We start from the raw sequence: 22,294 nt of genomic DNA, 5'->3' as shown, positions 1-22,294 counted from the left end.
TCCAGCTCTATTCTATGGTAACCTGGGGGGATGTCCTGAGAAGCCCAGCACAGGTGACAGGGACCGCTGGTGCATGGAAACCCACCACAGGCCAAGAGTCCTGGGCATTCAACCAGCCCTACCACACCTGGGACGTTAAGAAGCATGGACTTCAACTCCCAGGATCCCCCAGCCAGCAATTCTGGGAGTCAAAGGCAACACACCTTAACAGTTGCCCAGGTTGTCAAACGCAGCTTTAACTACCCGCTCTCAGCTTGGTGCTCCAGGCTCAAAAGATGACAACTGACCTGGGAAAAGTGACTTACAACAATCATCAACCCCCCCCCCCCAAGCCTTTCTTCTTCCATATCCACCTAGTGATCACAGGACGAGGGAGGTGACTGGCTGGCAGCTTACCTGCCTGTACAGGTTGCAAGCTGTTCAGCCGCCCCTGCCCCAAACTTCTTGCCCGAGTTCTTACAAGCTCTGAGCCTTGGGCAAGGAGAGGCAGGCTGCAGCCTGTCTTCTCCCACTCCATCCTGGTCAGCTGGCACCAGCTGCGTTGGCCAAGGAAGTGGGCGAGAGGGAGCAGAACAGGTGAGGGAAGGAACAGGTGAGCCAAAGAGCCTCCGGAAGTTTTGCCTGCTGGGAAGCAGACTCATCCTGCCAGCCTCAACCTCTCCAAAGCTGCGGGCCCCAAGATGCTAGGGTGCCCTCCAGGAGCTCATAAAATGCAGCTGTCAAGCAGGCGGGCAGAGCCAGAGACGGGCTGTGCTGACGTTCGAGCTGCCAGCCACATCTGGCCTCGCCTTGCTGGCCCCCTCTTGGCAAAGATCCCCACGCAGGTAGTTCTCGAATTACGACCACAGCCGAGCCCCAATGTGCTAAACGAGACGTTTGTTAAGTGAGGTTTGCCTCATTTTACGACCAGTTGTTAAGGAAATCCCGGCAGTTGTTCAGTTAGTAACACGGTTGTTAAGTGACTCCAGCTTCCCCATTGCTAGTTCGAAGGTCACAAAAGGGGATCACGTGACCCCCGGGACATTGGAACTGTCATAAATACGAGTCAGTTGCCAAGCAGCTGATCCCGTGATGTGAGGATGCGACAGTGGTCGTTAAGTATGAAAAAGGACCCTAAATTGCTTTTTTCAGTGCCGATTGTAATCCACTACCCAGTTCAAAATTGTGATGCCCACCCGGTTCTTTGCCGATGCCTCATGCGACACCCAAAACTTGCGGTGGGGCCCAAAACGGCAGCCGTGAAGTATTCCCTCGTGATCCTTTCGTCTCACCCCAAACACGGGACGTTTGACTCAAAACACCAAGGGCAAAAAAAACACAGAATATTACAGTATATTACAGTGCAAATCACATTCCGTCTACCCAAGAGGTTTCTTTTTGCAAAAAAAGGGGGGTGTCTCCCCCACACCCCTTCCAGGCACCCTCTCGCTAAATTGGACTACAACGCCCCATCCTCCCCAGCCCCTTCAAATCGCAGCCCGAGGTTGCCGCCGGGGGTGGGAAGCCACGGATCTTAAGTGAGGGGTGGTCAAGGGGCATGGGGCAGTGCCCCACGCCTTTTTATCCCATTTGGGGAGGGGGGGTATAATCGCTTGCCAGACGTAGTCCATCGATGGCCAGATGTGCCAGTTCAAATTATTTCCAGAAATGAGGCGATTATTTGCACTTGCCAAACGCAGCTTCTTTGGGGAACGTCCTATCGTCTGAGCAGCCGTAAGGGACCCCAGAGACCCTCCCTCACCCTTCGGGTCTTTCCCTCCTGCAAACAGCCCGGCAGCTAGACCAGTGGAACATCTGCCTGGGGACACAGGAAGTCTTGCAGATGGCCGCTTTCGGAGGGGAACATAAGGCAAATGAGGCCCAGGACCACCCCTGTCCGCAGGAGAAGTGCCTCCAATATTTCACACTTCTCCGCAGTCCCCTTCTTGTCAGAGTGGGGGCCTTGCTAAAACCGGGCCGATGTTCAACCGGTTGAGTTCGGCCCTCTCTTGGTTGGAGATGTCCACCTTGGGGGAGCTGGCAGAAGGAGGCGCACCGTCGGGCAGCCCTGCCACCTTGGTCGGGCCACCGCCCGCCCCCAGCCCTCGCTCGGCCTCCCCCTGGGTGAGGTTGCGGATGAGATGGATGGCGTCCGGCCGCAGGCTGTTGTTGGCGGGGGGCTCCGTTGCACCGGGGACTCTCGGCAGAGACCGGCGTTGAATGCAAAGCAGCAGCAGCAGCACCAAGACGGGGACCACCCCGGCAAGGAGGAGAACCGGGGGAAGGACAGCAGAGAAGAGGGCAGCATTGGTCTGTCCTAAAGGGAGCCAGGTATGAAGAACAGAATAACAGAGTCAGAAGGGGCCCTGAAGATCTTCTAGTCCAGAGGCCCTCAACCTTTTGGGGCACCAGGGACCACCGGTTCCGTGGAGAGAGGTTTTTCCACGGATCGGGGTGTGTGTGTGCTTTTGTGTGCTGCCTGCATCCCATGGCTGGGCCTTTGCTTGTTTGTGTGGACCCTCTGTTGTGTGGGGAATTCTGGGGCTTGAAGTCCACCTATTTCCCAGTGGCCAAGGTTGACAAACGCTGTCTGAAAAGATCGGCATTAATGCCAAAGCTGCAACCTTCAAACATCGGAGAGACCCCCCCCTCCCCTCAGGACCCACCTTTGCACCCCTCCCCCAAGCAGGGCTCTTGCAGGATCTGACACGTGGCATCTTCAGGGCACACGCACGTGTAGCTTCCTCCTCCATCTTGGCAGATGGCACCTTTGGGGCAAGGATTCGGAGAGCAGAGATTGGCAGAGACCTGCGGGAGAAAGCCGAGGGGGGGGGAGGGAGGGAACGGCAGGGAGAAAGAGTGGGGGATATTCAGAGCTGCTGGAGACTATTTGTGAAAAATTGGTGTGTGTGTGTGTGTTTGTGTGTGTGTTTGTGTGTGTGTGTTTTCCATTGTTTTCCTCTCCCCGCTCTCTCCACTCCTGTGCATTATGAGAGCCAACAGACACGGATTATGGGGCCTGGGAAAGGCCCATCGGTCTCCATGGGGAGGTCACTCAGCATTTCCACCAAGGAGTCTCACAAACCAGTTCCGTCTAGTGGTGAAGGCACCAGGCTAGAAAACCAGGAGACGGTAAGTTCTAGTCCCGCCTTAGGCACAAAAGCTGGCTAAGTGACTTTGGGCTAATCACCAGGAGACTGTAAGTTCTAGTCCTGCCTTAGCCACAAAAGCCAGCTGGGTGACTTTGGGCCAATCAGCAAGAGACGGAGAGTTCTAGTCCTACCTTAGGCATGAAAGCCAACTGGGCGACTTTGGGCCAATCCCCCTCTCTCAGCCCAACCCACCTCATAGGGCTGTTGTTGTGGGGAAAACAGAAGGAGAAAGGATCACTAAGTGTGTTCTCCACTTAGGGTTATTTGTAAAAATAACACAGGCAGCATAGAAATAAAAATCAAATAATAAAATAAAATAAAATAATTAAATAATAAATAAAATAAAATAAGTAAAATAAATAAAATAAAATAATAAATAAAATAATAAAATAAAATAAAAAATAATAAAATAAATAAATAAATAAATAATAAAATAAAAATAAAATAAAACAATAAATAATAAAATAAAATAAAAAATAATAAAATAAAAAATAATAAAATAAAATAAAATAATAAAATAAAATAATAAATAAAAAATAAAATAAAATAAAAAATAATAAAATAAAATAATAAAAAAATAAAATAAAATAAAAAATAAAATAAAAAATTAATAAATTAATAAAATAATAAAATAAAATAATAAAAAATAAAATAAAAAATAAAATAATAAAATAATAAAATAAAATATAAAATAAAATAATAAAATAAAATAATAAAATAAAATAATAAAGCAAAGACCCTCCCTCGACACAGCTGTACAATTCCTGGGACTCTGCTGAGTTTCCACCCCAGAGAAAGCAATTACCTGGCACCACCTCCCACCAAAGCCCGGCGGGCATCTGCAAAAGAAGGTCTGGTTTTCTGCCTGCTGGCACTGCCCACCGTGCAGGCACGGGGCCTCTTGGCAGGAGCCATGTTCGGTCTCACATTCGGCACCGGTGTAGCCTGGCTGGCACGAGCAGGTCTGCCTGCCGCCCTCCATCTGGGGGGGAGAAGGGGCGAAAAGAGGGTGTGGGGGTCCCGGGAGTGAGCAGAGTGGGACGCAGGCAGTCCTCAACGTACGGCCACAATTGAGCCCGAAATGTAGGTTGCTAAGTGAGACATTTGTTAAGTGAGCCTCGCCCCACTTGACAACTTTTCATGCCACGGTCGTTAAGGGAATCAGGGCGGTTGTTCAATTAGCCACACGGTTGTTAAGTGAATCTGGTTTCCCCATGGACTTTCCTTGTCACAAGGACGCAAAAGGGAATCACTGGGAACCTGCAACCGTCTTAAGTACATGCCAGTCGCCAAGCATCTGAATTCTGATCACGTGACCGTGGGGAGGCTGCGACGGTCATAAGTGTGAAAAATGGCCCTAAGTCCCTTTTTTCTGTGTCGTTGTAACTCGGAACGGTCACTAAATGGACCGTTGTGAGTCGAGGACTATGTATAATGGTTCCAAGTTGGCAGGATTGGCTCTTCCACTAGTTAGGATGGTGCCCTGTCCTCGGATGGCCGCAGGAACTGGGACGAGACAGGGCTGGGAGGACAGCATCACAGGTAGTCCTTGACTTACAACCATTCACTTAGTGACGGTTGCAAGTTACAAGAAAGCTGGAAAAATTGACTTAGGACTGGTCTTCGCACTTACGCCCGTTGCAGCATCCCCACGGTCACGTGATTAAAATTTGGGCGCCTGGCAAATGGCATGTAATTAGGTCACGCAATCACCATTTGCGACCTTCCCCGTGGGATTTTGACGAGCCAAGTCAATGGAGGAAGCCGGGTTCACTTAACAACCGCATGTTTCATTTAACGACCGCAGTGATTTCTTTAACCGTGGCAAAGGAGGTCATAAAGTCAAGCATGCCTGCTTTATTGGCATGAGTCGCTTACAAACCACAATAAAAAACATTTTTAATAATCATAAAAACTGTCATAAAATCAAGTCTGGCAGCCTCAATTTATGACGACTTCCGACTGAAATTCCAGGCTCCATTGCGTTTGTAAGCCGAGGACCACCTGTATGAATCGGTGGAAAGGAAAAGGATACCAAAGTGTAATCACCTTTATTATCCTAGGATGGGCAGATTCTCCCACACACCTACCTTACAGGTGCCTCCGTTTTGGCATCTCTCTGGGCACAAATTCATTCCTGTGCAGAAAGTGGAGTTTAAAAAAAGGCAGAGTATTGATCAAAAAACGTGAAAACCGCAACTGAAGAACTGAATTCTGAGACTGTTAAACCCTGTCTTCGCCTTGAGGATTTCTAGGTTTCTTTCGGGACTTGAGGCAGTGGACATAGCAGCCCCCCCCCATATACCCCCGTCGTCCCATCTTTACTGCTACAACAACCCTGGGAGGTAGTTTGGCTTAAGGGCAGAATTGACCCCAGATATCCCCAATTTTCATCCACTTTATTTAAGAACCTTGTTTCCCAAACTTGGCAACTTTAAAATGGGTGGACTTCGACTCCCAGAATTCCCCAGCCAGCAAGGCTGGCTAGGGCATTGTGGGGGTTGAATTCCACCCATCTTCATGCTAGTTGGGGAATTCTGGGAGTGGAAGTCCACCCCTCTTAAAGCAGGCTGGCTGGGGGATTCTGGGAATGGAAGTCCACCCCTCTTAAAACAGGCTGGCTGGGGGATTCTGGGAGTGGAAGTCCACCCCTCTTCAAGTTGCCAAAGTTGAAGAAACCGCTTAAGATGATCACGGAGGACAGGGAACCTATGGCGAACTACAACTTCCCGCTGCCCCAGACACCACAGCTGGTCATGAAGGGTGCTGGGAAACGTAGTTCTGGTATAATGGCCTTGGAGGACTCGTTTTTTTCTGAAGAACACAAAGAACTCGGTGGGTCTGTGCAGATTTATTTCTTTCGTTTCCCCTTCCTGCAATCCCGGAATTAATCTGAGCAACCCTCTTACTGATGCTGCAGTTTGCGCCCATCCAGCCTCGCAAGCAGTCACAAACATAGCTCCCAACGACGTTTTTACACGCCCGAGCGTGAAGGCACGGTTTTCTCTGGCATTCGTTCACATCTGGAACGAAGAACAGAAGTAGAGAGAGTGCTCTTGCCAGCCTAGCTTCTTGCTGCCTCCCCTCCTTCTCCTCCTCCATTGGTCGTTAGTGTTCACAGGTACACTGCTCCTGAACATGGAAGCTCGCCGCTGGCAAAGCCCTGAAACCCAATGCCCGCTCTTTTTCTAAAAAAAAAAAACACCTCTTTCCAGTTGCCGTAATCGAGTCTTTTTAAGAAAAACGCATTCTCTAAATGCATTCAGATCTCAGGCAAGTCTTAGGCCTGGGGGGCTGCTCCGCTTAATGACCGAGTGGCCGGTCCCAATTGTGGTTGCTAAATGAGGATTACCTGCATAGAAAAAATCGTTGTAGACATATTCACTGTATCCAATTTGATTGTTAAGGCGGGGTCTTCAAACATGGCAACTTTCAGACTGGTGGACTTCAACTCCCAGAATTCCCCAGCTTAGCTCAACCCCACCAGCTCATTCAAGGTTTTCATCAAGCAAGGATTGGAAGTTAGTTTCCCAGCGGTGCCCGTAGGACACTCTTCTCTAATATGCACGCAGATGGCCAGAGAAACAACCAATCCTAGCCAGAATGGCCATCGCTGGTCCCTTCCAACTGTCCCCGGTCCCTGCAGAACGCCAAGGGGTCTGCAAAGCCTCCCCCCCCTTAGATCCTGCATCTTTTGCCATCCTCAGCTGTCCATCTCTGCTCACCGAACTCGCAGTTGCGCCCACTAAATCCTTCCGGGCAGAGGCATTCGTATTCATCCGGTTCCTTGTTGGCACAAGTGCCCCCGTTCTGGCACGGACGGTGTGATCCACAATAATTCAGATCTGAGCAAGAAGAAAAAAATGAGGATGTTTAGGATCTGATCCAAGGCTGGGAAAAAAAATACAGGCATGCCAAGCTGGCGCCCTCTAGTGGTCAGGATGTGAACTTTCATCCTCCTTGATCAAGCCGGCCAGCTGGGGAGGGGGTCACTTCTTGAGCGGAAGGAGGGGAAGAGGAACGAAAATATGTTGGGGGTCTTTTGCTCCTCCCCATGATCATAAGTGCAAAAAACCATCATAGGTCACTTTTTTCAGTGCCGTTGTAACTTTGAACGGTCACTAAATGAACCGTTGTAAGTTGAGGACCGCCTGTAGAAAGAACGGCCAAGAATTTTTTGCTCTGAGCTGCGTCTCGGGAGAGGGTCTCCGCTGCCCACTTTCTTCCCGTCTCAAAGCAAGGACCCTCTGAACAGGACCGAGGCGGGGCTCACCCTTGTTGCACAAAAGGCCACCCCAGTTGGTCTCGCAATCGCACTTCCAGGGCAGGGTGCAGCTTCCGTGGACGCAGCCGGGAAAGAGAAGGCATTGGTTGCAGTGGGGGCCCGTCCAGCCGTAATGGCACCTGAGAGGGGAAGGGTGGTTACTGCACAGCGAAGGGCCTTGAAATTGAGGAGGGGGAGCAGCTATCTGAGGCCTGACCCAATCTGATCCCTTAGCACAGGGGTCCCCAACCCTCGGGCCGTGGGCCAACACAGGTCCACACAAACAAGTGAAGCCCCATCTGTGGGATGGAGGCAGCACGCGAAACCACTCTTCCCCCCCCCTCTGGTCCACGAAAAACTTCTCTCCACGGAACCAGTCCCTGGTGCCCAAAAGGTTGGGGGTCTTTGTTTTAGGACCCTCGACTCCACTGGGTTGAAGAGAAAGCTTCTTTTACTAAGGATGTTGGCTGCAGTAAAGTCCGGCTAGATCTGGATTTCCCACACGCAAAAGACACAGAAAAGTTTCTCCCCCCACCCGGTGACCAGTCCGTCTTCAATCCATTGGAACTCACCCAGATGTTTTTAGAATGCCGGGATGTTTTGGCTAATCGGCACTCTTCCTCAGGGTTATTCTAAACCCCCTCCCCTTCCTAGCCTTTGCTGGCAGGTTGCCTGCGAGGCGCCAAGCTGGACCCAACAGGTGACTTAGGGAGTGGCCAGATAAGAGGGTCCAGGAGAAGAAAATCCTGACTTGCTGGGAGGCTAACGGGTTCGGGGCCATTCCCCACCTGCTTCCTTCTCACCTGCACTCGCCAGGTTCCTCGCAAAACCCGTGCGTTTTGTGGCACCCCTGGCGACAAACCGCTGCAAAGACACCGCAAGGAGAGGAGACCAACGTGAGGTGAGGCTCCGGACTGGGTCTTAAGCTGCTGCAAGGACAGGACTGCCCCCTTCTTTGGGGGGGATACCAGAACGATCATTTAGGTGGGTATGGTGCTTAGTAACCTGGCCTACCCCGAAGGGCTGGCCAAGAGGGAGTGAAAGAGAGGAAATTCGGCCTACGGATTTGCACCCATGGGGGAACGTCCTTGTTTTGGTGTTTGAAAGAAAGACTGAAAGGACACAGGGAGGGGGTCACTCCAGGCTGGAGACCCCACAGGACAATTCCTTTTGCATCGCTAGGTGCATGTGGAGAAGGGAGGTAGGGGCTGGTCTACCTGGCTACAGGTAAGACCGGGGTTAAGGAAGGAGGGCCGGGCCTCAGGTGCTCGCTTCTGTTTTTGAGGTGGAATATCAGCTTCCAGCATCTCAGGAATGGCAAGACTTAGGGACATCCCCCCAGACGGGTGTCAAAAAAAGTCAAGATGGCAGCTGGAAATAGGTGATGGAAGATCCGCCCCTTTTTAATGCACAGGTGACACACAGAAATACAGGTGGAGTTTGGGGATGCTGTTACGCCCATCAACCTGATCTGTTTGTCTGCTTCCCACCCCAGAAAAATGTCCCTAATCTTTTAGCTTGCGTCCATCTTGACTTTTTTGAACTCTCCCCCCCCCATCCAAGGCAGCTCCTAGTGGGGGGAAATTGGGGCAGGACAACCCCGCTGTGGGAGGAGCAGCAGGGCAATGGGGCAGCCTGTCCTTTTCTAGACCCTTCTTCCTCGCCCTGCCCCGCGCCAGCCCGCCAGCCCCGGACATACCCCGCTGGCACTTGTTCCCCGTCCAGCCGTCGAGACAGACCTTGTTCCCGGCCGCGTCGCAGCTATGGTGCCCGAAGAAATCGTCACGGGGCCTGCAGAGCAGATTGCACGAGGGCCCGTAGTAGTGCTCATGGCAGTGCACTCGCAGCCGGTACTCCAGCAGGGCGCTGCGCCCAGGATGCCGTAAATCCTGCCAGCCTTCACCTGGGTTCACCATGCCCGAACGGCTCACCTGCTCAATCAGCTGCCCTGAGCCTGGTGAGGAAGGGGGGAAGGGAAGGGTGGGTGGTCCTGTCCTCAATCATACCCCACATCTGGTGGGAGGCACAAAGCGCAAAGAGCCAGCAGCCCCAGGAGAAAAAAGCAGGAGACGGCAACGACATACAGGATAAGGACCACAACAGACACTCTGTAGGACCAAGAGGCAGAAGGCTGACAGAACGCGTCCACAAACACCAACTAGCAGTCGGGAGATGGGATGAAAAAAATCTTAATTGCACAAGACATGGACCAACTTAACCATGGTTTCAAGTGGGAAACCGTGAGCATCCTAGATTTAAAAACTCTAGAGAATTCCTGGCAGGTTTGCACTCAGATAAATCAGCCATCAACAGACACTTAGAGATAAACAACATTTATCCGCCCTTCGATGGAAAAAGAAACAAAAGGGCAATCCAAAAGGCAAAAAGAGCATAACGCCTCCTCGCCAACAATCACCACCCAGTTAAGCAGAGGTTAACACTGAGATTAACCGTAAATCGACAATCGTTAAGTAAACAATGCCCCAATCAAGGAATGATCAACTCAGACAAACAAGCTATCGGTCAACAACAGCCTAATCAAGCAACCACCAAGAAAATTCCCACCAACACTGACAAGGCAAGCCATTTCTATGTAAACAGAGAGTGAAACCCTTCTGGAACTGATGATGTTACATAGTTGGGTCATGAAACGTCTGCAAAACCACCATACCCAGACAGCACCAAGGACCCCCAAGAACAACTTATCTTCCTCTTCCTCCTCTCCACAGACCGCACTCGCCACTCCCTGCTGACGTTACCTACTTGGGTCATGAATCGTCTGTAAAAGCACCAGCTCAGAATGCACCAAGGACCGCACAGGTACAAAACTGACATATTTAATCCAGTTCAAAAAGTTCAACGGTCCGAAATTTGGAAGTTGGCTATCATCGATGTTGACGGCGGCAAGAGTTTTTTATATGTGCAAAAATGAAAAGTCCACTCCCACAATGGAAGAACAGATGGAAAAGGGGATAGCAAGGAAGGCAAAGTTAATTGTTTAATTAAAGAGAAGGACTTATCTAGTTTTGTTGCCATTTGGAAATCGCTTCTGGACTTTACGCTTGAAACAGAAAACAAAATTAAAATTTGATTTTATGTTTTGGCAGACCAGATTAACTTGGTTGTTATCTACTAGAAACGTACAGCAGAAAGCTGGGGATGAATGTGTATTTTGTATTTTACTGCACTGAACAGAGTCAAAAATTGCTGCATTTTTTTCTCCGTTTCTTCTTATCTGGCACCCCTTTCCATCTGTATTATAAACTTTACTAAAAAAAAACAACAGCCATTATCAACAGTCCCAAGCATTTTGTTCATCCTTGAGTGCCCTGGACAGAGCTGGAAAGGAGCATAAGTTACTAGTCCACAGCGAGGCTGGCCCACTGCCTGCCACTGCAACAGGGATGAAAAATTAAACTCATTTACCCTCCCACCCAATACCCCTGCAGGTGCCACTGCCCCGCCGCTGGAAATCCACAAACGAGCCCTCTCTTCCTGCTTATTCCTGGCAACTGCTACTTAGAGATAGACTGCCTCTCTCCATGGAAGTTCCAGTTTTTACAGGCCAGAGGCTAGTGACTAGTTCAAGGCTCGGCGATCAGGAATGTAGCCGAAAGGAGAATCAAAAGCCCAGAGGTAGGGCATTATTTACTTTCAATCTTTCCTACACAGTTAACAACTAGCTTGGCCACTTCTCAGTTTAAAAAAAAAAAAAAAGGCACACCGAACGGCAATCTGAATGGCTGCGGGCGCGAATTTTGCCACCTGCTCTGCTCTTTCGCCTCGATCCCAGCACCTAAGGGAGGCACGTACAGGTTCAAGAAGTGCAACACAAAATCCAGGTGTTTTGGAATGCCCCACTCCTTTCTACCTTGCACCCACCACCTGTATGCATCAAGGGAGAAAAAGGACTCCTTACCTGGGCTGGTGACGTCACTGGCATTGGCAGCATCCCAGGCCTCCAGAACCAGCGAGTACGAGCGCTAGAAGGGACAAGGCAGAAGCTCACCAAAGCGTTCCCAGCCTGAACCTCTGGAGACGTATTTTTAACCACACACACCCTCCACTCTCCCAGCTGTGCTCACAAACCTACTGAATGAGAATGAAATCCATTTTTACCGTATCGAAGCCGTACCTCCGCTGTGCTGAATTGGGATGCAGACAAACCAATTAATCAATAATAATAATGCATAAAAGTAGAATGGTTGTGGCAAAAGATAAGCGAAGAGAATGAAAGGTGCCTTGAGTGTAATCCCAAAACATCTGGAAGCACCCACTAAGGGCAGGTCAGTCAGCTGGGTCTGTTAAGGTCCCTCAAAGCACCCCCCAAATGCCACAGAGCACTGTTTCCCAACCTTGGCAACTTCGAGTTGGATGGACTTCAATTCCCAGAATTCCCCAGCCATCCAGGAATTCCGGGAGTTGAAGTCCCCACGTCTTAAAAGTTGCCAAGGTTGAAAAACACTACCAGAGACCCTCATCCACAGCCAAAGGGAGGGAAGGCAGGTAAGTAGTATGAGTTCAACCTATATGGCATCCTTCAGATGCCTACAACTACAACACCCATCCCTACTAAAGGCTAAACTGGATAAGGATGGGGGGATGCCAAGCATCAAAACTGAAAACCACAAAAGATGGGTAAATTTTGTTCAGAATATGGGATTAGAAAGTATTATTTAGCTTTTGAATAACTTATTGTATAAAGTTGTTATGCTTAGATTTGTTGATTTTATTGTAATGGAGTTAAAGGGGTTCTAAAATTTTTAGGATTTATGTATAATTGATTGATGTTTATTTAATTTTTTATGTTCTTTTTTGTTGTTTTTAGCTCTGTACTCAGCTCTGGGAAGGGGGAGAGGGCTAATGGGAGGAGGGAGGGAGAGAGGTGGGGAGGGATTTTATTGTAAAATGTTTATAAAAATTTCAATTAAAAAAAAAAACTGGAAACCATCAAAAGGAAGGCCAGGAAGGCTGATGAATTCGTGTCACACAACCTGCAGCTCTGGAGGCAACTTTTGAACCCTCCAGACTCTGATTCTCTGCTTGTTTGCTGCTCTGACTAAACCAGTTTGCCCCATTCATCCAGTTATCCAGGTATTGTACAACTCTCCGAGCCACAAGCTAACCACGTCGGTTGTGTTGGCCCGGCCCCACTGCACCAGGCAAACATTTCTTAGCACGTGGCTGGTGCTGCTCTATTTTCCTATTGGTTGAGACGATGCTCCCACAAAAGCAAGGTCTCGCTGCCATAAGAATTTCCCACAATGCCCCAGGGCTGGGCTTCCTCAGGGCATTGTGGGACATCCAACAGATGGGCAGCCGTCTTGGGCTGCTCAGAACCCACAAAGGTCCAGTTCGGAAGGCAGTTTCAGATGTCAAACGGCAGCTGGCTTACTTCCAGATATCTTTTATCTATTCATTAAATTTATTTATTAAATTTATACTCCAGCTATCTCGTTCTCCCCTGGATCTGAGCAGCATCAATGGGAGGGTGCGGATGGCAGAGAAAGATATATTCTTCTAAAACAAGGATCTTGAGTGTCTCCTGAACAGCCGCTACCCTTGGCTGACGTTCCCTTGGGGAGAGGGGAAAACATTTCAGAACAGCCCAAAGGTCAGAGGTCATCCGGGCTCAATGACCTTTCCCAGGACCTGCGGCCAGAAACCAAGTAGCTGTTGTTCAGTTTGCAAGGCAGCCTCCCAGAACTGAAGCAGCTCTGCTTTGTAAGAAAACCCGCACGTCTCCAACCCCTCATGGTCCTTCAGATGTGAATTAATGGTTTAACACAGGTAAGTTGCTTTAAAAAAAAAAATCAGATTTTTTTTCCTTTAAGGATGCTTTGTCTTCTCCTACTGACCTCCTCAAGTGGGCAGAAACTCGATCAGAATAGAGCTGGGAGGGAACTTAGAGGTCTTCTAGTCCAACCCCATTCAAGCAGGAGACTCTACCATTTCTGGCAAATGGCTGTCCAGTCTCTTCTTAAAAACCTCCGGTGATGGAGGACCCACAACTTCTGGAGGGAAACTGTTCCACAGGTTAATTGTCCTCACTGTCAGGAAGTTTTTCTTTAATTCCAGGTTGCTTCTCTCCTTAAAAAGTTTCTATCCATTGCTTCTTCTCCTGCCCTCTGGAGAACGGACCCCCCCCTCTTCTTTGTGGCAGCCCCTCAAATACTGGAATACTGCCATCACGTCCTTCTCTCTCCCTCTGTTGTTTATCTCCCCACCCCAAATCTAGCACTGCACAAAACTGATTTAAGCACATTTCTCCAATTTGGTGGGCGAGACATTTGGGAACCGGTTCAGATCTGCAATCCAGCCTTTTTAGGAACCTGAACGGGAAACTCTGTGCAAATCGGCAAGAAATCCGGAATTAACCTCTGTGAAAAAGGTTAATTGCAGAGCCCGTTTGGGATCTAGGATGAAGAGATGGAAGGAGGATGGAAATGAGGTTTAAATGGGGTCTTCCTGCAGAGTGAGACCCAGAGGCTCTGGCAGAGAAGCTGGGGGGGGGGTTTGTGTGTGTGTGTGTGTGTGTCATCTTTTTCCCCTGGGCAAACCAGAAGAGATTTTGAATCTTGCTCGAGTGATAAATCGGATGAAGCTGTCCCTGCACAAAAGCGGCTGCAATATTAATTTCTTCTCCGTTGCTTTTCCCAATCTGTGCATCTTTTTCTAGTCATGAATTCTGGGAGTTGAAGTCCACGAGTCATAAAAGAGCCAAGGTTGCCTACCCCTGATTCTAATCCAGGGTTTCTCAATCTCAGCAATGTTGGGTTTCGGGGGATGCAGCTTTACAGGTAATTCCCGACTTATGACCACAGTTAGAACCAGAATTGCCACTGCTAAGCCAGTCGGTTGTTAAGTGAGTCACACCGTCTTCCAGGTTTCACAGAGACGCCTTCCTCAACTTGCAAAACGTTCGTTTGGCGACCAGTGTCACGGCGTCACTGAAAAACGTGACTGATGAACGGATCCTCGCCCAGATTCGCCTAACAGCCACGTTACTAACTGAACAACCGCAGCAAGGAAGGTCTTAAAAGTCACTTTGCAACTGTCTCGCTTAGCAACGGAAAGTCTGGGCTCCGCTGTGGTTGTAAGTTGAGGACTACCTCTAATCTTGGCAGATTTATAGTCCTGGGGGTTGCCAGATCTAGAGTTGTGAGAATCTTATAGTTAACTCTCCTGCAGCCCCCTCCCCACAAAAAAGGAGGACAAAAAGAAAAGCATCTTACCGGCCAGGCAAAGTCGAAAGGGATCAGCACCGTCCCAGCCCGGTCCGAGGGCTTCTGCAGGAGGGCCGAGAAGAGGTTGCCCCCCAAAACAGGGGTGGTGGCAGCCCCCAGCACGCAAGGCCCCCCTGGGTGTGCCCGCAGCTGGTACTCCTTGAGGCAGACCCGGAAGAAGGTGTGGCAAGGCTCGGCCACGGGGCACGGCGGCTCCCGCCCACCCCTGCAGCATCGTCCGTCCGCCAGGACCCCCTTCTCGTTCCGGGCCAAGCGGACCTGCAGTTCAAAGACGCCCATGGCCTCTGAGACCTGAAAGGGGCAGAGACAGGGATGAGCTGCGGAGCGACATGAGTCTGCGAAAGGTGAAGAAGAAGAAGAAGAAGAAGAAGAAGAAGAAGAAGAAGAAGAAGAAGAAGAAGAAGAAGAAGAAGAAGAAGAAGAAGAAGAAGAAGAAGAAGAAGAAGAAGAAGAAGAAGAAGAACAACAACAACAACAACAACAGCTGCTGCTGCTGCTACTACTACTACTACTACTACTACTACCACTGGAGGAGCAATTGATAGAGGGGAATCCCCATCTCCAACCTGGCGCCGCTTCTCCCCCCCCCCCCAAACTCAGCCCCGGCGTGCTCATAATAAGAGGCACAGCTCACTTCTGCCTCACCACCACGGTGGGGAATGCGTTCTAGTTATTAAATGCGCTTATTTGTGAATTAAATGTATTTATGTATTGAACTGATGGATTAAATTTATTTAATAAATGTATAGGCTGCCCATCTCCCGATCAAGTGGTTTACGACATCATCCGTAGGAGGGTAAAACAATTAGAAGATTAAAATCAATAAAGCAATTAGGCAGGAAACAATTAGAATCTTGAAGTCATCTGAAGCCTTCCAATGGCTTCTTGCCCAGAGTTTGTTTATTAAACGATTGACTGATTTATTAAATGATTGATTGATTGCTAAGATTTTTATGCTGCTCCCTTCCCAAACTGACTAAGAACAGCATGTAAGGAAAAATACTTAAAAACAAATCCATTTCTCCTTCGGAGTCCCCCTGAATGGCCAGCCTCCACTGTCAGAGTAACAGTAGAAAGAGTGCCCCTGAACATAGGCAGAGTGCTTTGGCCTACCCTTAGCCACAAGTGTATAATGAGTGTAGTGAGTCTTCCAAGCACTGAGATCCTTATAGAGCCTTCTAGCCAAATTTGTTCTCATACAAATCTTTTCCTCTCATTTTAACACTCTTTGGCATTTCCAGGTGCAAATTCCAGAGCAGCTTCGATTTACTGGCCTAATCCCTGGCAAGCAAACACAATCTCTTTGTACATGCTCAGAGGAATCAAGAGAGATGAGAGAAAGGAAAGCCTGAGGCTCAGATCCTCATGGAATGTTTGCTCTCAAAGCCTTTCACGCTAGGATTCATGGCTTGTTGTACTTGGTTGCTGACAGGAAATGCACTCTCGGTATGCTCAGAGGGATCTTTGATGCTGTCTGTCTCTCTCTATGGAAGGAAGGAAGGAAGGAAGGAAGGAAGGAAGGAAGGAAGGAAGGAAGGAAGGAGAGGCGGGAAGGAAAGAAAAGAGACAGACAGAAAGAACAAAGAAAAAAGGGTGGGAGGAAGGAAGGAAGGAGAAAAAGGAGGAAGGGAGGAGAAGGGAACGAGGAGGAGAAGAAACAAAGAAAATGAAAACAGAAGGAGAAAGTGAATGACAGAGAAGAAGGGAATTAAAGAGAAAAAAGAAGAAAAAAACGCAAGCAACTGCTGGCTTGGGGAATTCTGGGAGTTGTAGTCCACAGAGCTGTCTAGGTTGGACAGCCCTACTTTAAACCCCACTTTTGAAGCTCTCACAGGGAAAGACAGCTATTGCTGGGTGGGGCACATCAGTTGCCGAAGGGCCCCCCCCCACTTCCACTTGCTTGCCTGCACTGAGAAACTAAGCAAGGGCCACACCTTGCTTGTCCCCCCAGGGAGAAAGATGGGGAGGCCTCTGGAGTTTCAGTACAGCTACTTTGGTGGAGGTGGGGAGGAAACTGGGCCTCTAGGGGCCCCTGTTTAGGGGGGGTCTAGAGAGGGACCCCCTCTCTCTGCAGCTTGCAAGGCAGGAAGGGCCGCATCCCAGCCGGGCCAACCTGCACCTCCGCAACAGGTTCCCAGCCTCGCAGTTGTTAAATAAGGAGAGTCCCAAGAGGGTCCTCTAAAATTGAGGGTTGATCTGGGGGGGGGGGGATAGCAGAAGAGTTTGGGGGGGCGAGATCTGAATCAAATGAAATCAAAACGGAATCTTTCCGGAGCCAGGGCAAAGAAAACTCGGGCAGCTCCCAGGCTGCCCGCCGAGGCTACCCCGAGCTACTCAGCGGCCGCATTCACACGTAACGCGGCGTGTCCCGGATTTAATCCCAAATCCCCACGTCCAAGAGGGACCTCCTATCGCTTTATGGGAAAGTCCGAACTCAGCGAACTCCGGACCGGCTTCCCGCGAACGTTTAGCCCTCTTTTAGCCTGGCCTTTCCCCCCCCCCGCAACAAACCAGGTTTCCAGAGGGTCTTCCTCTCCCCCGGGGCTTCTGAGAAGCTAGGTGGGGAAGGGTCGGCCGGAGAAGAAGGGAACTCTTCCGCCGCCCAGCTCCGACTCTCTCTTAGCTTTCTTTTGCGGAGGGAGGGGGAGCAAACGAGTAGCAGTTAAACTCGCGTGTAAACGGGGCCAGAAACTGCACCGGGCGAAGCTCTCCAGCTGGGAGGCTCTCCGGGTCTGCAAAGCGTCGCCCGCGGGCTCCCCGGCTGCGCCGCGCATCTCCCGGCCGCAGAGACGCAGCACCTTCGGGAGTGCGCTGCCTCGGGCCGGCGGGCCGTGGACCATGGGGCCGGGAGTCCTCCCCAACCCGGCCCCGGCGGACGGAGGGTCGCTCTCACCTGGAGCCGCACCTGGAGCAGCAGGAGCAGCAGCGCCGGGGCGCAGCGCGGCAGGCCGGGCGGGCGCAGCCTCATGGTGGCGGCGGGGCGAGCCCTCCTGGCCGGGGCCGGCGAGGCAGCCCTCCTGGGCCGCCCGATCGCGGGGCATAAAGCGGCGGCGGCAGCTCGACGGGACGGGCGCTGCGGCTCTGCCAGGCTGCCAGCCGCGGGAGGCGGGGCCGGTGCCCCCCCCAGCCCCGCCCGGCCCGGCCCGGGGCACGTGCGGGGGCCGCCGGCCTCACCCTGCTTGCCAGGCTGCTGGGGACGGGGGTGGGGGGATGGGACGACAACGCCCATCGTCCCCGGCCGGCGGACCGGGGCTGGGGGAGGTGGGGGGGGCGCTCGGAGGGGGGCTGCCTTCGTCCAGGGAGGGGCAGGGGCCGGGTTCGGCTCTGCTGGGTGCCCGAGGAAGCCCGGCAGGGCCCCCCCATCCCCCTACTTCTTTGGGGGACACCGGGACCCCCCCAGCTCATTCCACTCCAGGCAGTCAGAGAAACGCCTGGCGGCTTAGTCCTCAACTTACGACCTCAATAGAGCCCAACGTTTCTCTTGCCGCGGGGGGGGGGAGAAATTTGTTAAGGGGGTCTTGCCCCATTTTGCGACCTTTCTTGCCACATTTGTGAAGCGAATCGCTGAAGTGATCAGTCAGTAAGCCGGTTGTTAAGTGAATCCGGCTTGCCCCATTGACTTTGCTTGTCAGAAGGTCGCAAAAGGGGATCCTTGCCAAGTGTCTGCATGTTGATCACGTGACCCAGAGACGCAACGGTTGTAAGTGTGAAAAAGGGCGCTAACTTCCGTTTTCAGTGCCGTTGTAAGAAAGAACCCTTTGTTGGCTGTAACAATCAATAAGCAAATGGTTGCAGAGGACCACATGTGGTCCACCGTGACTCTTTATCGGGGTGGACTACATGTCCTTGGAGGCCCCCTCTCGCCCTAACCTCAAAACCTGACCGAGTCCTTCAAACAGCCCCCCCCATTTTGAATAGCTTCCCAGTTCCACAGCCTTTAGCATCTCTCTGAGGTTACTGCTTGACTTAACCACAACTGAGAGTGGAATTTTGGTCGCTAAGTAATGCAGTTGTTAAATGAATCATCCCGTGACCAGAACTGATTTCTGCAGGCAGTTTGACTGCAGCTGTTAAGTGAGTCACACAGTCCTTAAGTGAATCCAGCTTCTGCACTTGACTTTGCTTGTTGGAAATCTGGCTGGGAAGGTTGCATGTCACAATTGCGCAACCGCAAGGAGCTGCAGCCATCATGAATGCTGGTTGACAAGTGCCTGAATTGCGATCCCACGTGCAGAGGAGCAATGCGATGGTCGTAACTTTGAAGACAGGTCATAAATCACTTTTTTCAAAGCCTCACAACTTCGAACCATCATTAAATGGTTGACAGTCGAGGACCGCCTGACTGAATTTTTAAAGGACCCCCTTAATGTGTCCTAGACCAGGGCTCCCCAACTCCAGGTCCGTGGACCAGTACCGGGCCCCCAGCATGCCAGCAACCGGTCCACACAAACAAGCAAAGCCCCATCTGAGGGATGCAGGCAGCACACAAAACCACACAAAAACCTCTCTCCACGGAACGGGTGGTCGGTGGTCCCTCCTGTCCTAAACTGTTCTCAAAGCCCAGTCGTCAACTGAAACCTTTTGTGGCAAAAAAAAAAAAGGCAAAGTGTGATGATTCAATTATCTTTGGAAATTTGGAGCACATTATCCCGAAAAGAGCTCTGGAAGAAAATTAACACTAGCCATCCTCCAGCTTTTTCTCTTTCTTTCTTTCTTTCTTTCTTTCTTTCTTTCTTTCTTTCTTTCTTTCTTTCTTTCTTTCTTTTCTTTCTTTTTCTTCCTTCCTTCATCTCCTTTCCTTTTCTTTCTTTTTCCTTCCGTCCTTCCTCTCCTTTTTCTTTTTTTCTTTTTCCTTCCTTCCTTCCTTCCTCCCTCCCTCCCTCCCTCCCCCTCTCTCTTTCTTTCTCCCAACTTGGAAGTGAGAAAAAAAAAAATAAAGGAAATTTTAGATTACGTGTTGTGGTTGGGAGATACCTGGTCCCCTGGCAGTGGAGAAAAAAAGTGAGTCCATTGTCATCTTATAAAGAGAGAGTAGTTCAACCGAAGGGGGCCAAGTGCCCCCCTTCCTAAAGACATCCCACCCACCCCCACCCCCCAGGACCAGCCCTTCTCTGTTTGTTTAAGGCCCATCAGGCAGCCCGGCCTTTGCTAGGTCTGCTCCGCTTTCAGCAGACCTCATAAAGCCCCGTTGTAACTTAGGATGGATATAGGAGGCAGGTGGGACTCAATGGGGCTTTGCCTCTGGGAAAAGAAGTCCCCCCCCTCCTGCCAAAAGAAAGAGGAGGGTTTTTTTTAAGCCCCCCACCCCATCCTCTCGAGATGGAATTAACTCTTAGCTGGCTGGGAATCCCAGTAAGCCGTTTCTGGAGAGGGAAGGAAACGGCAGGCCGGGATGGGAGAGAAACTCAACTTTCTGAAACTCTCCTTCTCAAAACTCTCGGCTCCGAAAGGAGGAAGGGAGAAGTGCCCCTTAGCGTGGGAGGGTTTTCCAAGTGAAGATTGGTGTGGGGAGAGGAGAGGGGGAACGGGTTGGCATGTCCCTGAGAAAAAATCCAGGCTGGGAAACCAGTTCCACCAGAGGTGCATCTCCAGGCAGATGATGCTCGAGTGAGATTACTGGAACAGGAGCAGGAGGAGAGGACCATGAAGAAATTCCCGTCCACACCTGCCCGAAAGGAAAGGGAACCAACAGGAGCAGAAATCGACCCCATTGGGGGATGGGTGGGAGCCCCCTTCCCTGCCAAGGGGGCTCACGGTTGCTGCCCCGCTTGCTCTTTTGGCAGAGAAGGGAGTGATGTCCTTTTTTTTTATCTTAATTTTTTTTTATTTTTTAAAACATACATTCATTTATAAAAATACAATAAAATTTTAAAGTAGAAACCCCCCCCTTACCCTCCCTCCCACCCCCAACCCCCCTCCCTTCACTTCCCAGAGCAGAATACAGGGTTAATAATAAGAAAAAAAAATTATAATAATTAAGAAAAAAGAAAAAAAAGAAAAAAAAGAGAAGAAAAAAAAATATCGTGATTAACCTTTAACTCCATAACCTATAAAACAATTCTCTATAATATTTAATATTCACTCATAAAATAAATGAAACTTTTTAATTCCATACTTTTTCTGAATATAATCTATCCACCTAAGGGAGTGATGTCCTTAACGCTTGCCAACAGTAACTACCCCCACCCCCCACCCCTCCGTGCCATCCCAGCGGCTCAGGAATAAACAAGGCTCCAGCCTGCAGCCAAATGATGCTGCGGATCTGAGCAAAAACATTCCGGGAATCTGCCTGGGCAAGTCGATCCGTTTCCCCCCCCCCCGAAAAAAAAAGTTTAATCTACTTTTCACTCCGATCTAAGCCTGTTTTTTCACGTCCCCTTTTGTTGTGGTGGCAAACACTTCCTTCCTCTATGGAGGCATCCTTTTGGGTTGCCCCCTCCCCTGAAAAGGGGAGGGGGGAGCACCAAATATTTGCCTGTACAGGTAAGTCCTCGTCTTATGACAACTGAGCCCAACCTTTTTTGTTAATTATTTGTTATGTGAATTTTGCCCCATTTTACGGCTTTCCTTGTCAGAGTTGTTAAGTGAATCACGGCAGTTGATGTTAGTAACTCGGTTGTTACGTGAATCTGGAATCACCCCTTGACTTTGCTTGTCGCAAAAGGGGATCGCATAACCTTGACACACAGCAACGATCATTAAGTATGGACCATCACATGATCATGGGAATGCTGCAAAGGTTGTAACTTGAGAAAAACGGTCATAAGTCACTATTTTTCAGTGCCGTTGTGACTTTCAACCGGTCACTAAATGGACTGTTGTTAAGTCGAGGACTGGCTGTATCTTCCAGTTTTCTCCTTCTTGAAAAGAAATGTGTTTCCCCCCCCCCGCATTTTGATTCAAATTAGTACTTAGATACCCTCAAAGTCAACTACACTGAATTTCATTGCAGGTTTTGGTTCCCTCCACCTTTTATACAGCCACTCCTGGTTTAGTGACGGCCTCGTTTAGTGACCACTGACAGCTGCCAACGGTGGTGAAAAAGTAACTTTGCGACCAATCCCTGCATTTAGAACTGTTCAGGGCCTGCAGAGTGAAGGAAAGCTGAAGTCGGATCATAAGCTCAGTCATGTTACCCCTACCAATTGATTTACTTAACAACGGAGTTCCTGGTCCCCATTATGGTCAGTAAATGAGGACTGAGGCGGCAGTCAAAGAGGCTAGTAGTTTTAGGTTGGATAAGGTGGCAAGAAGTCTTTTTTTTGACCAGAAGGTGGCAGTGTTTCCATCAGCTCTTTCCACTCCCATTGGCAGCTCCGATGCTCCACCCAGAACTCTCCACCAATCAACATTTTGGCAGATTCCACTAAGAATTCTGGGAATTGCAGTTCAACCTGCATGCCAGGTACACAGAAATCCCATTATAGGACCTAGCTTAGAAATAAGCAATGATCTAAGACTCTGCCCATCTTCAAGCAGCCAAGAGGGTTGAATCTCTTGGAAGCGAGAAAGAAAGTTTGATACCAAGCTGGTCAATCTTTCAATAGTTATTTTATTTTAACATCTCTGGTTTAATTACAGACAGTAAAATAGCTCAGTAGGTAGGAGGGCGAGTGGCAAAGAAATCCTGCATGTTTATAAAAACCCTCCAG

At 49.9% G+C, this 22,294-nt stretch overlaps 1 protein-coding gene across 1 annotated transcript; it reads right to left on the bottom strand.

Moving 5' to 3' along the window:
- Nucleotides 1–984: 984 nt before the first annotated feature.
- LOC120299876 (protein jagged-1-like) lies at nt 985–17,697 on the bottom strand. The gene is made up of 12 exons (XM_039325154.1): nt 17,536–17,697; nt 14,631–14,933; nt 11,315–11,378; nt 9,095–9,349; nt 8,199–8,259; nt 7,405–7,535; nt 6,857–6,976; nt 6,041–6,154; nt 5,222–5,268; nt 3,937–4,113; nt 2,646–2,787; nt 985–2,296 (listed from the first exon to the last, which is right to left on the bottom strand). The coding sequence occupies exons 1-12, from the start codon at nt 17,608–17,610 to the stop codon at nt 1,929–1,931; spliced, it is 1,857 nt and encodes a 618-aa protein (XP_039181088.1). The 5' UTR covers nt 17,611–17,697; the 3' UTR covers nt 985–1,928.
- Between the last annotated feature and the right edge of the window lie 4,597 nt (nt 17,698–22,294).

This window comes from Crotalus tigris, unplaced genomic scaffold, assembly GCF_016545835.1.
Source record: "Crotalus tigris isolate CLP2741 ecotype Arizona unplaced genomic scaffold, ASM1654583v1 scf7180000024316.1084291, whole genome shotgun sequence".
Lineage (NCBI taxonomy): Eukaryota > Metazoa > Chordata > Lepidosauria > Squamata > Viperidae > Crotalus > Crotalus tigris.
This window is presented reverse-complemented; position numbering and strand designations above follow the sequence as displayed.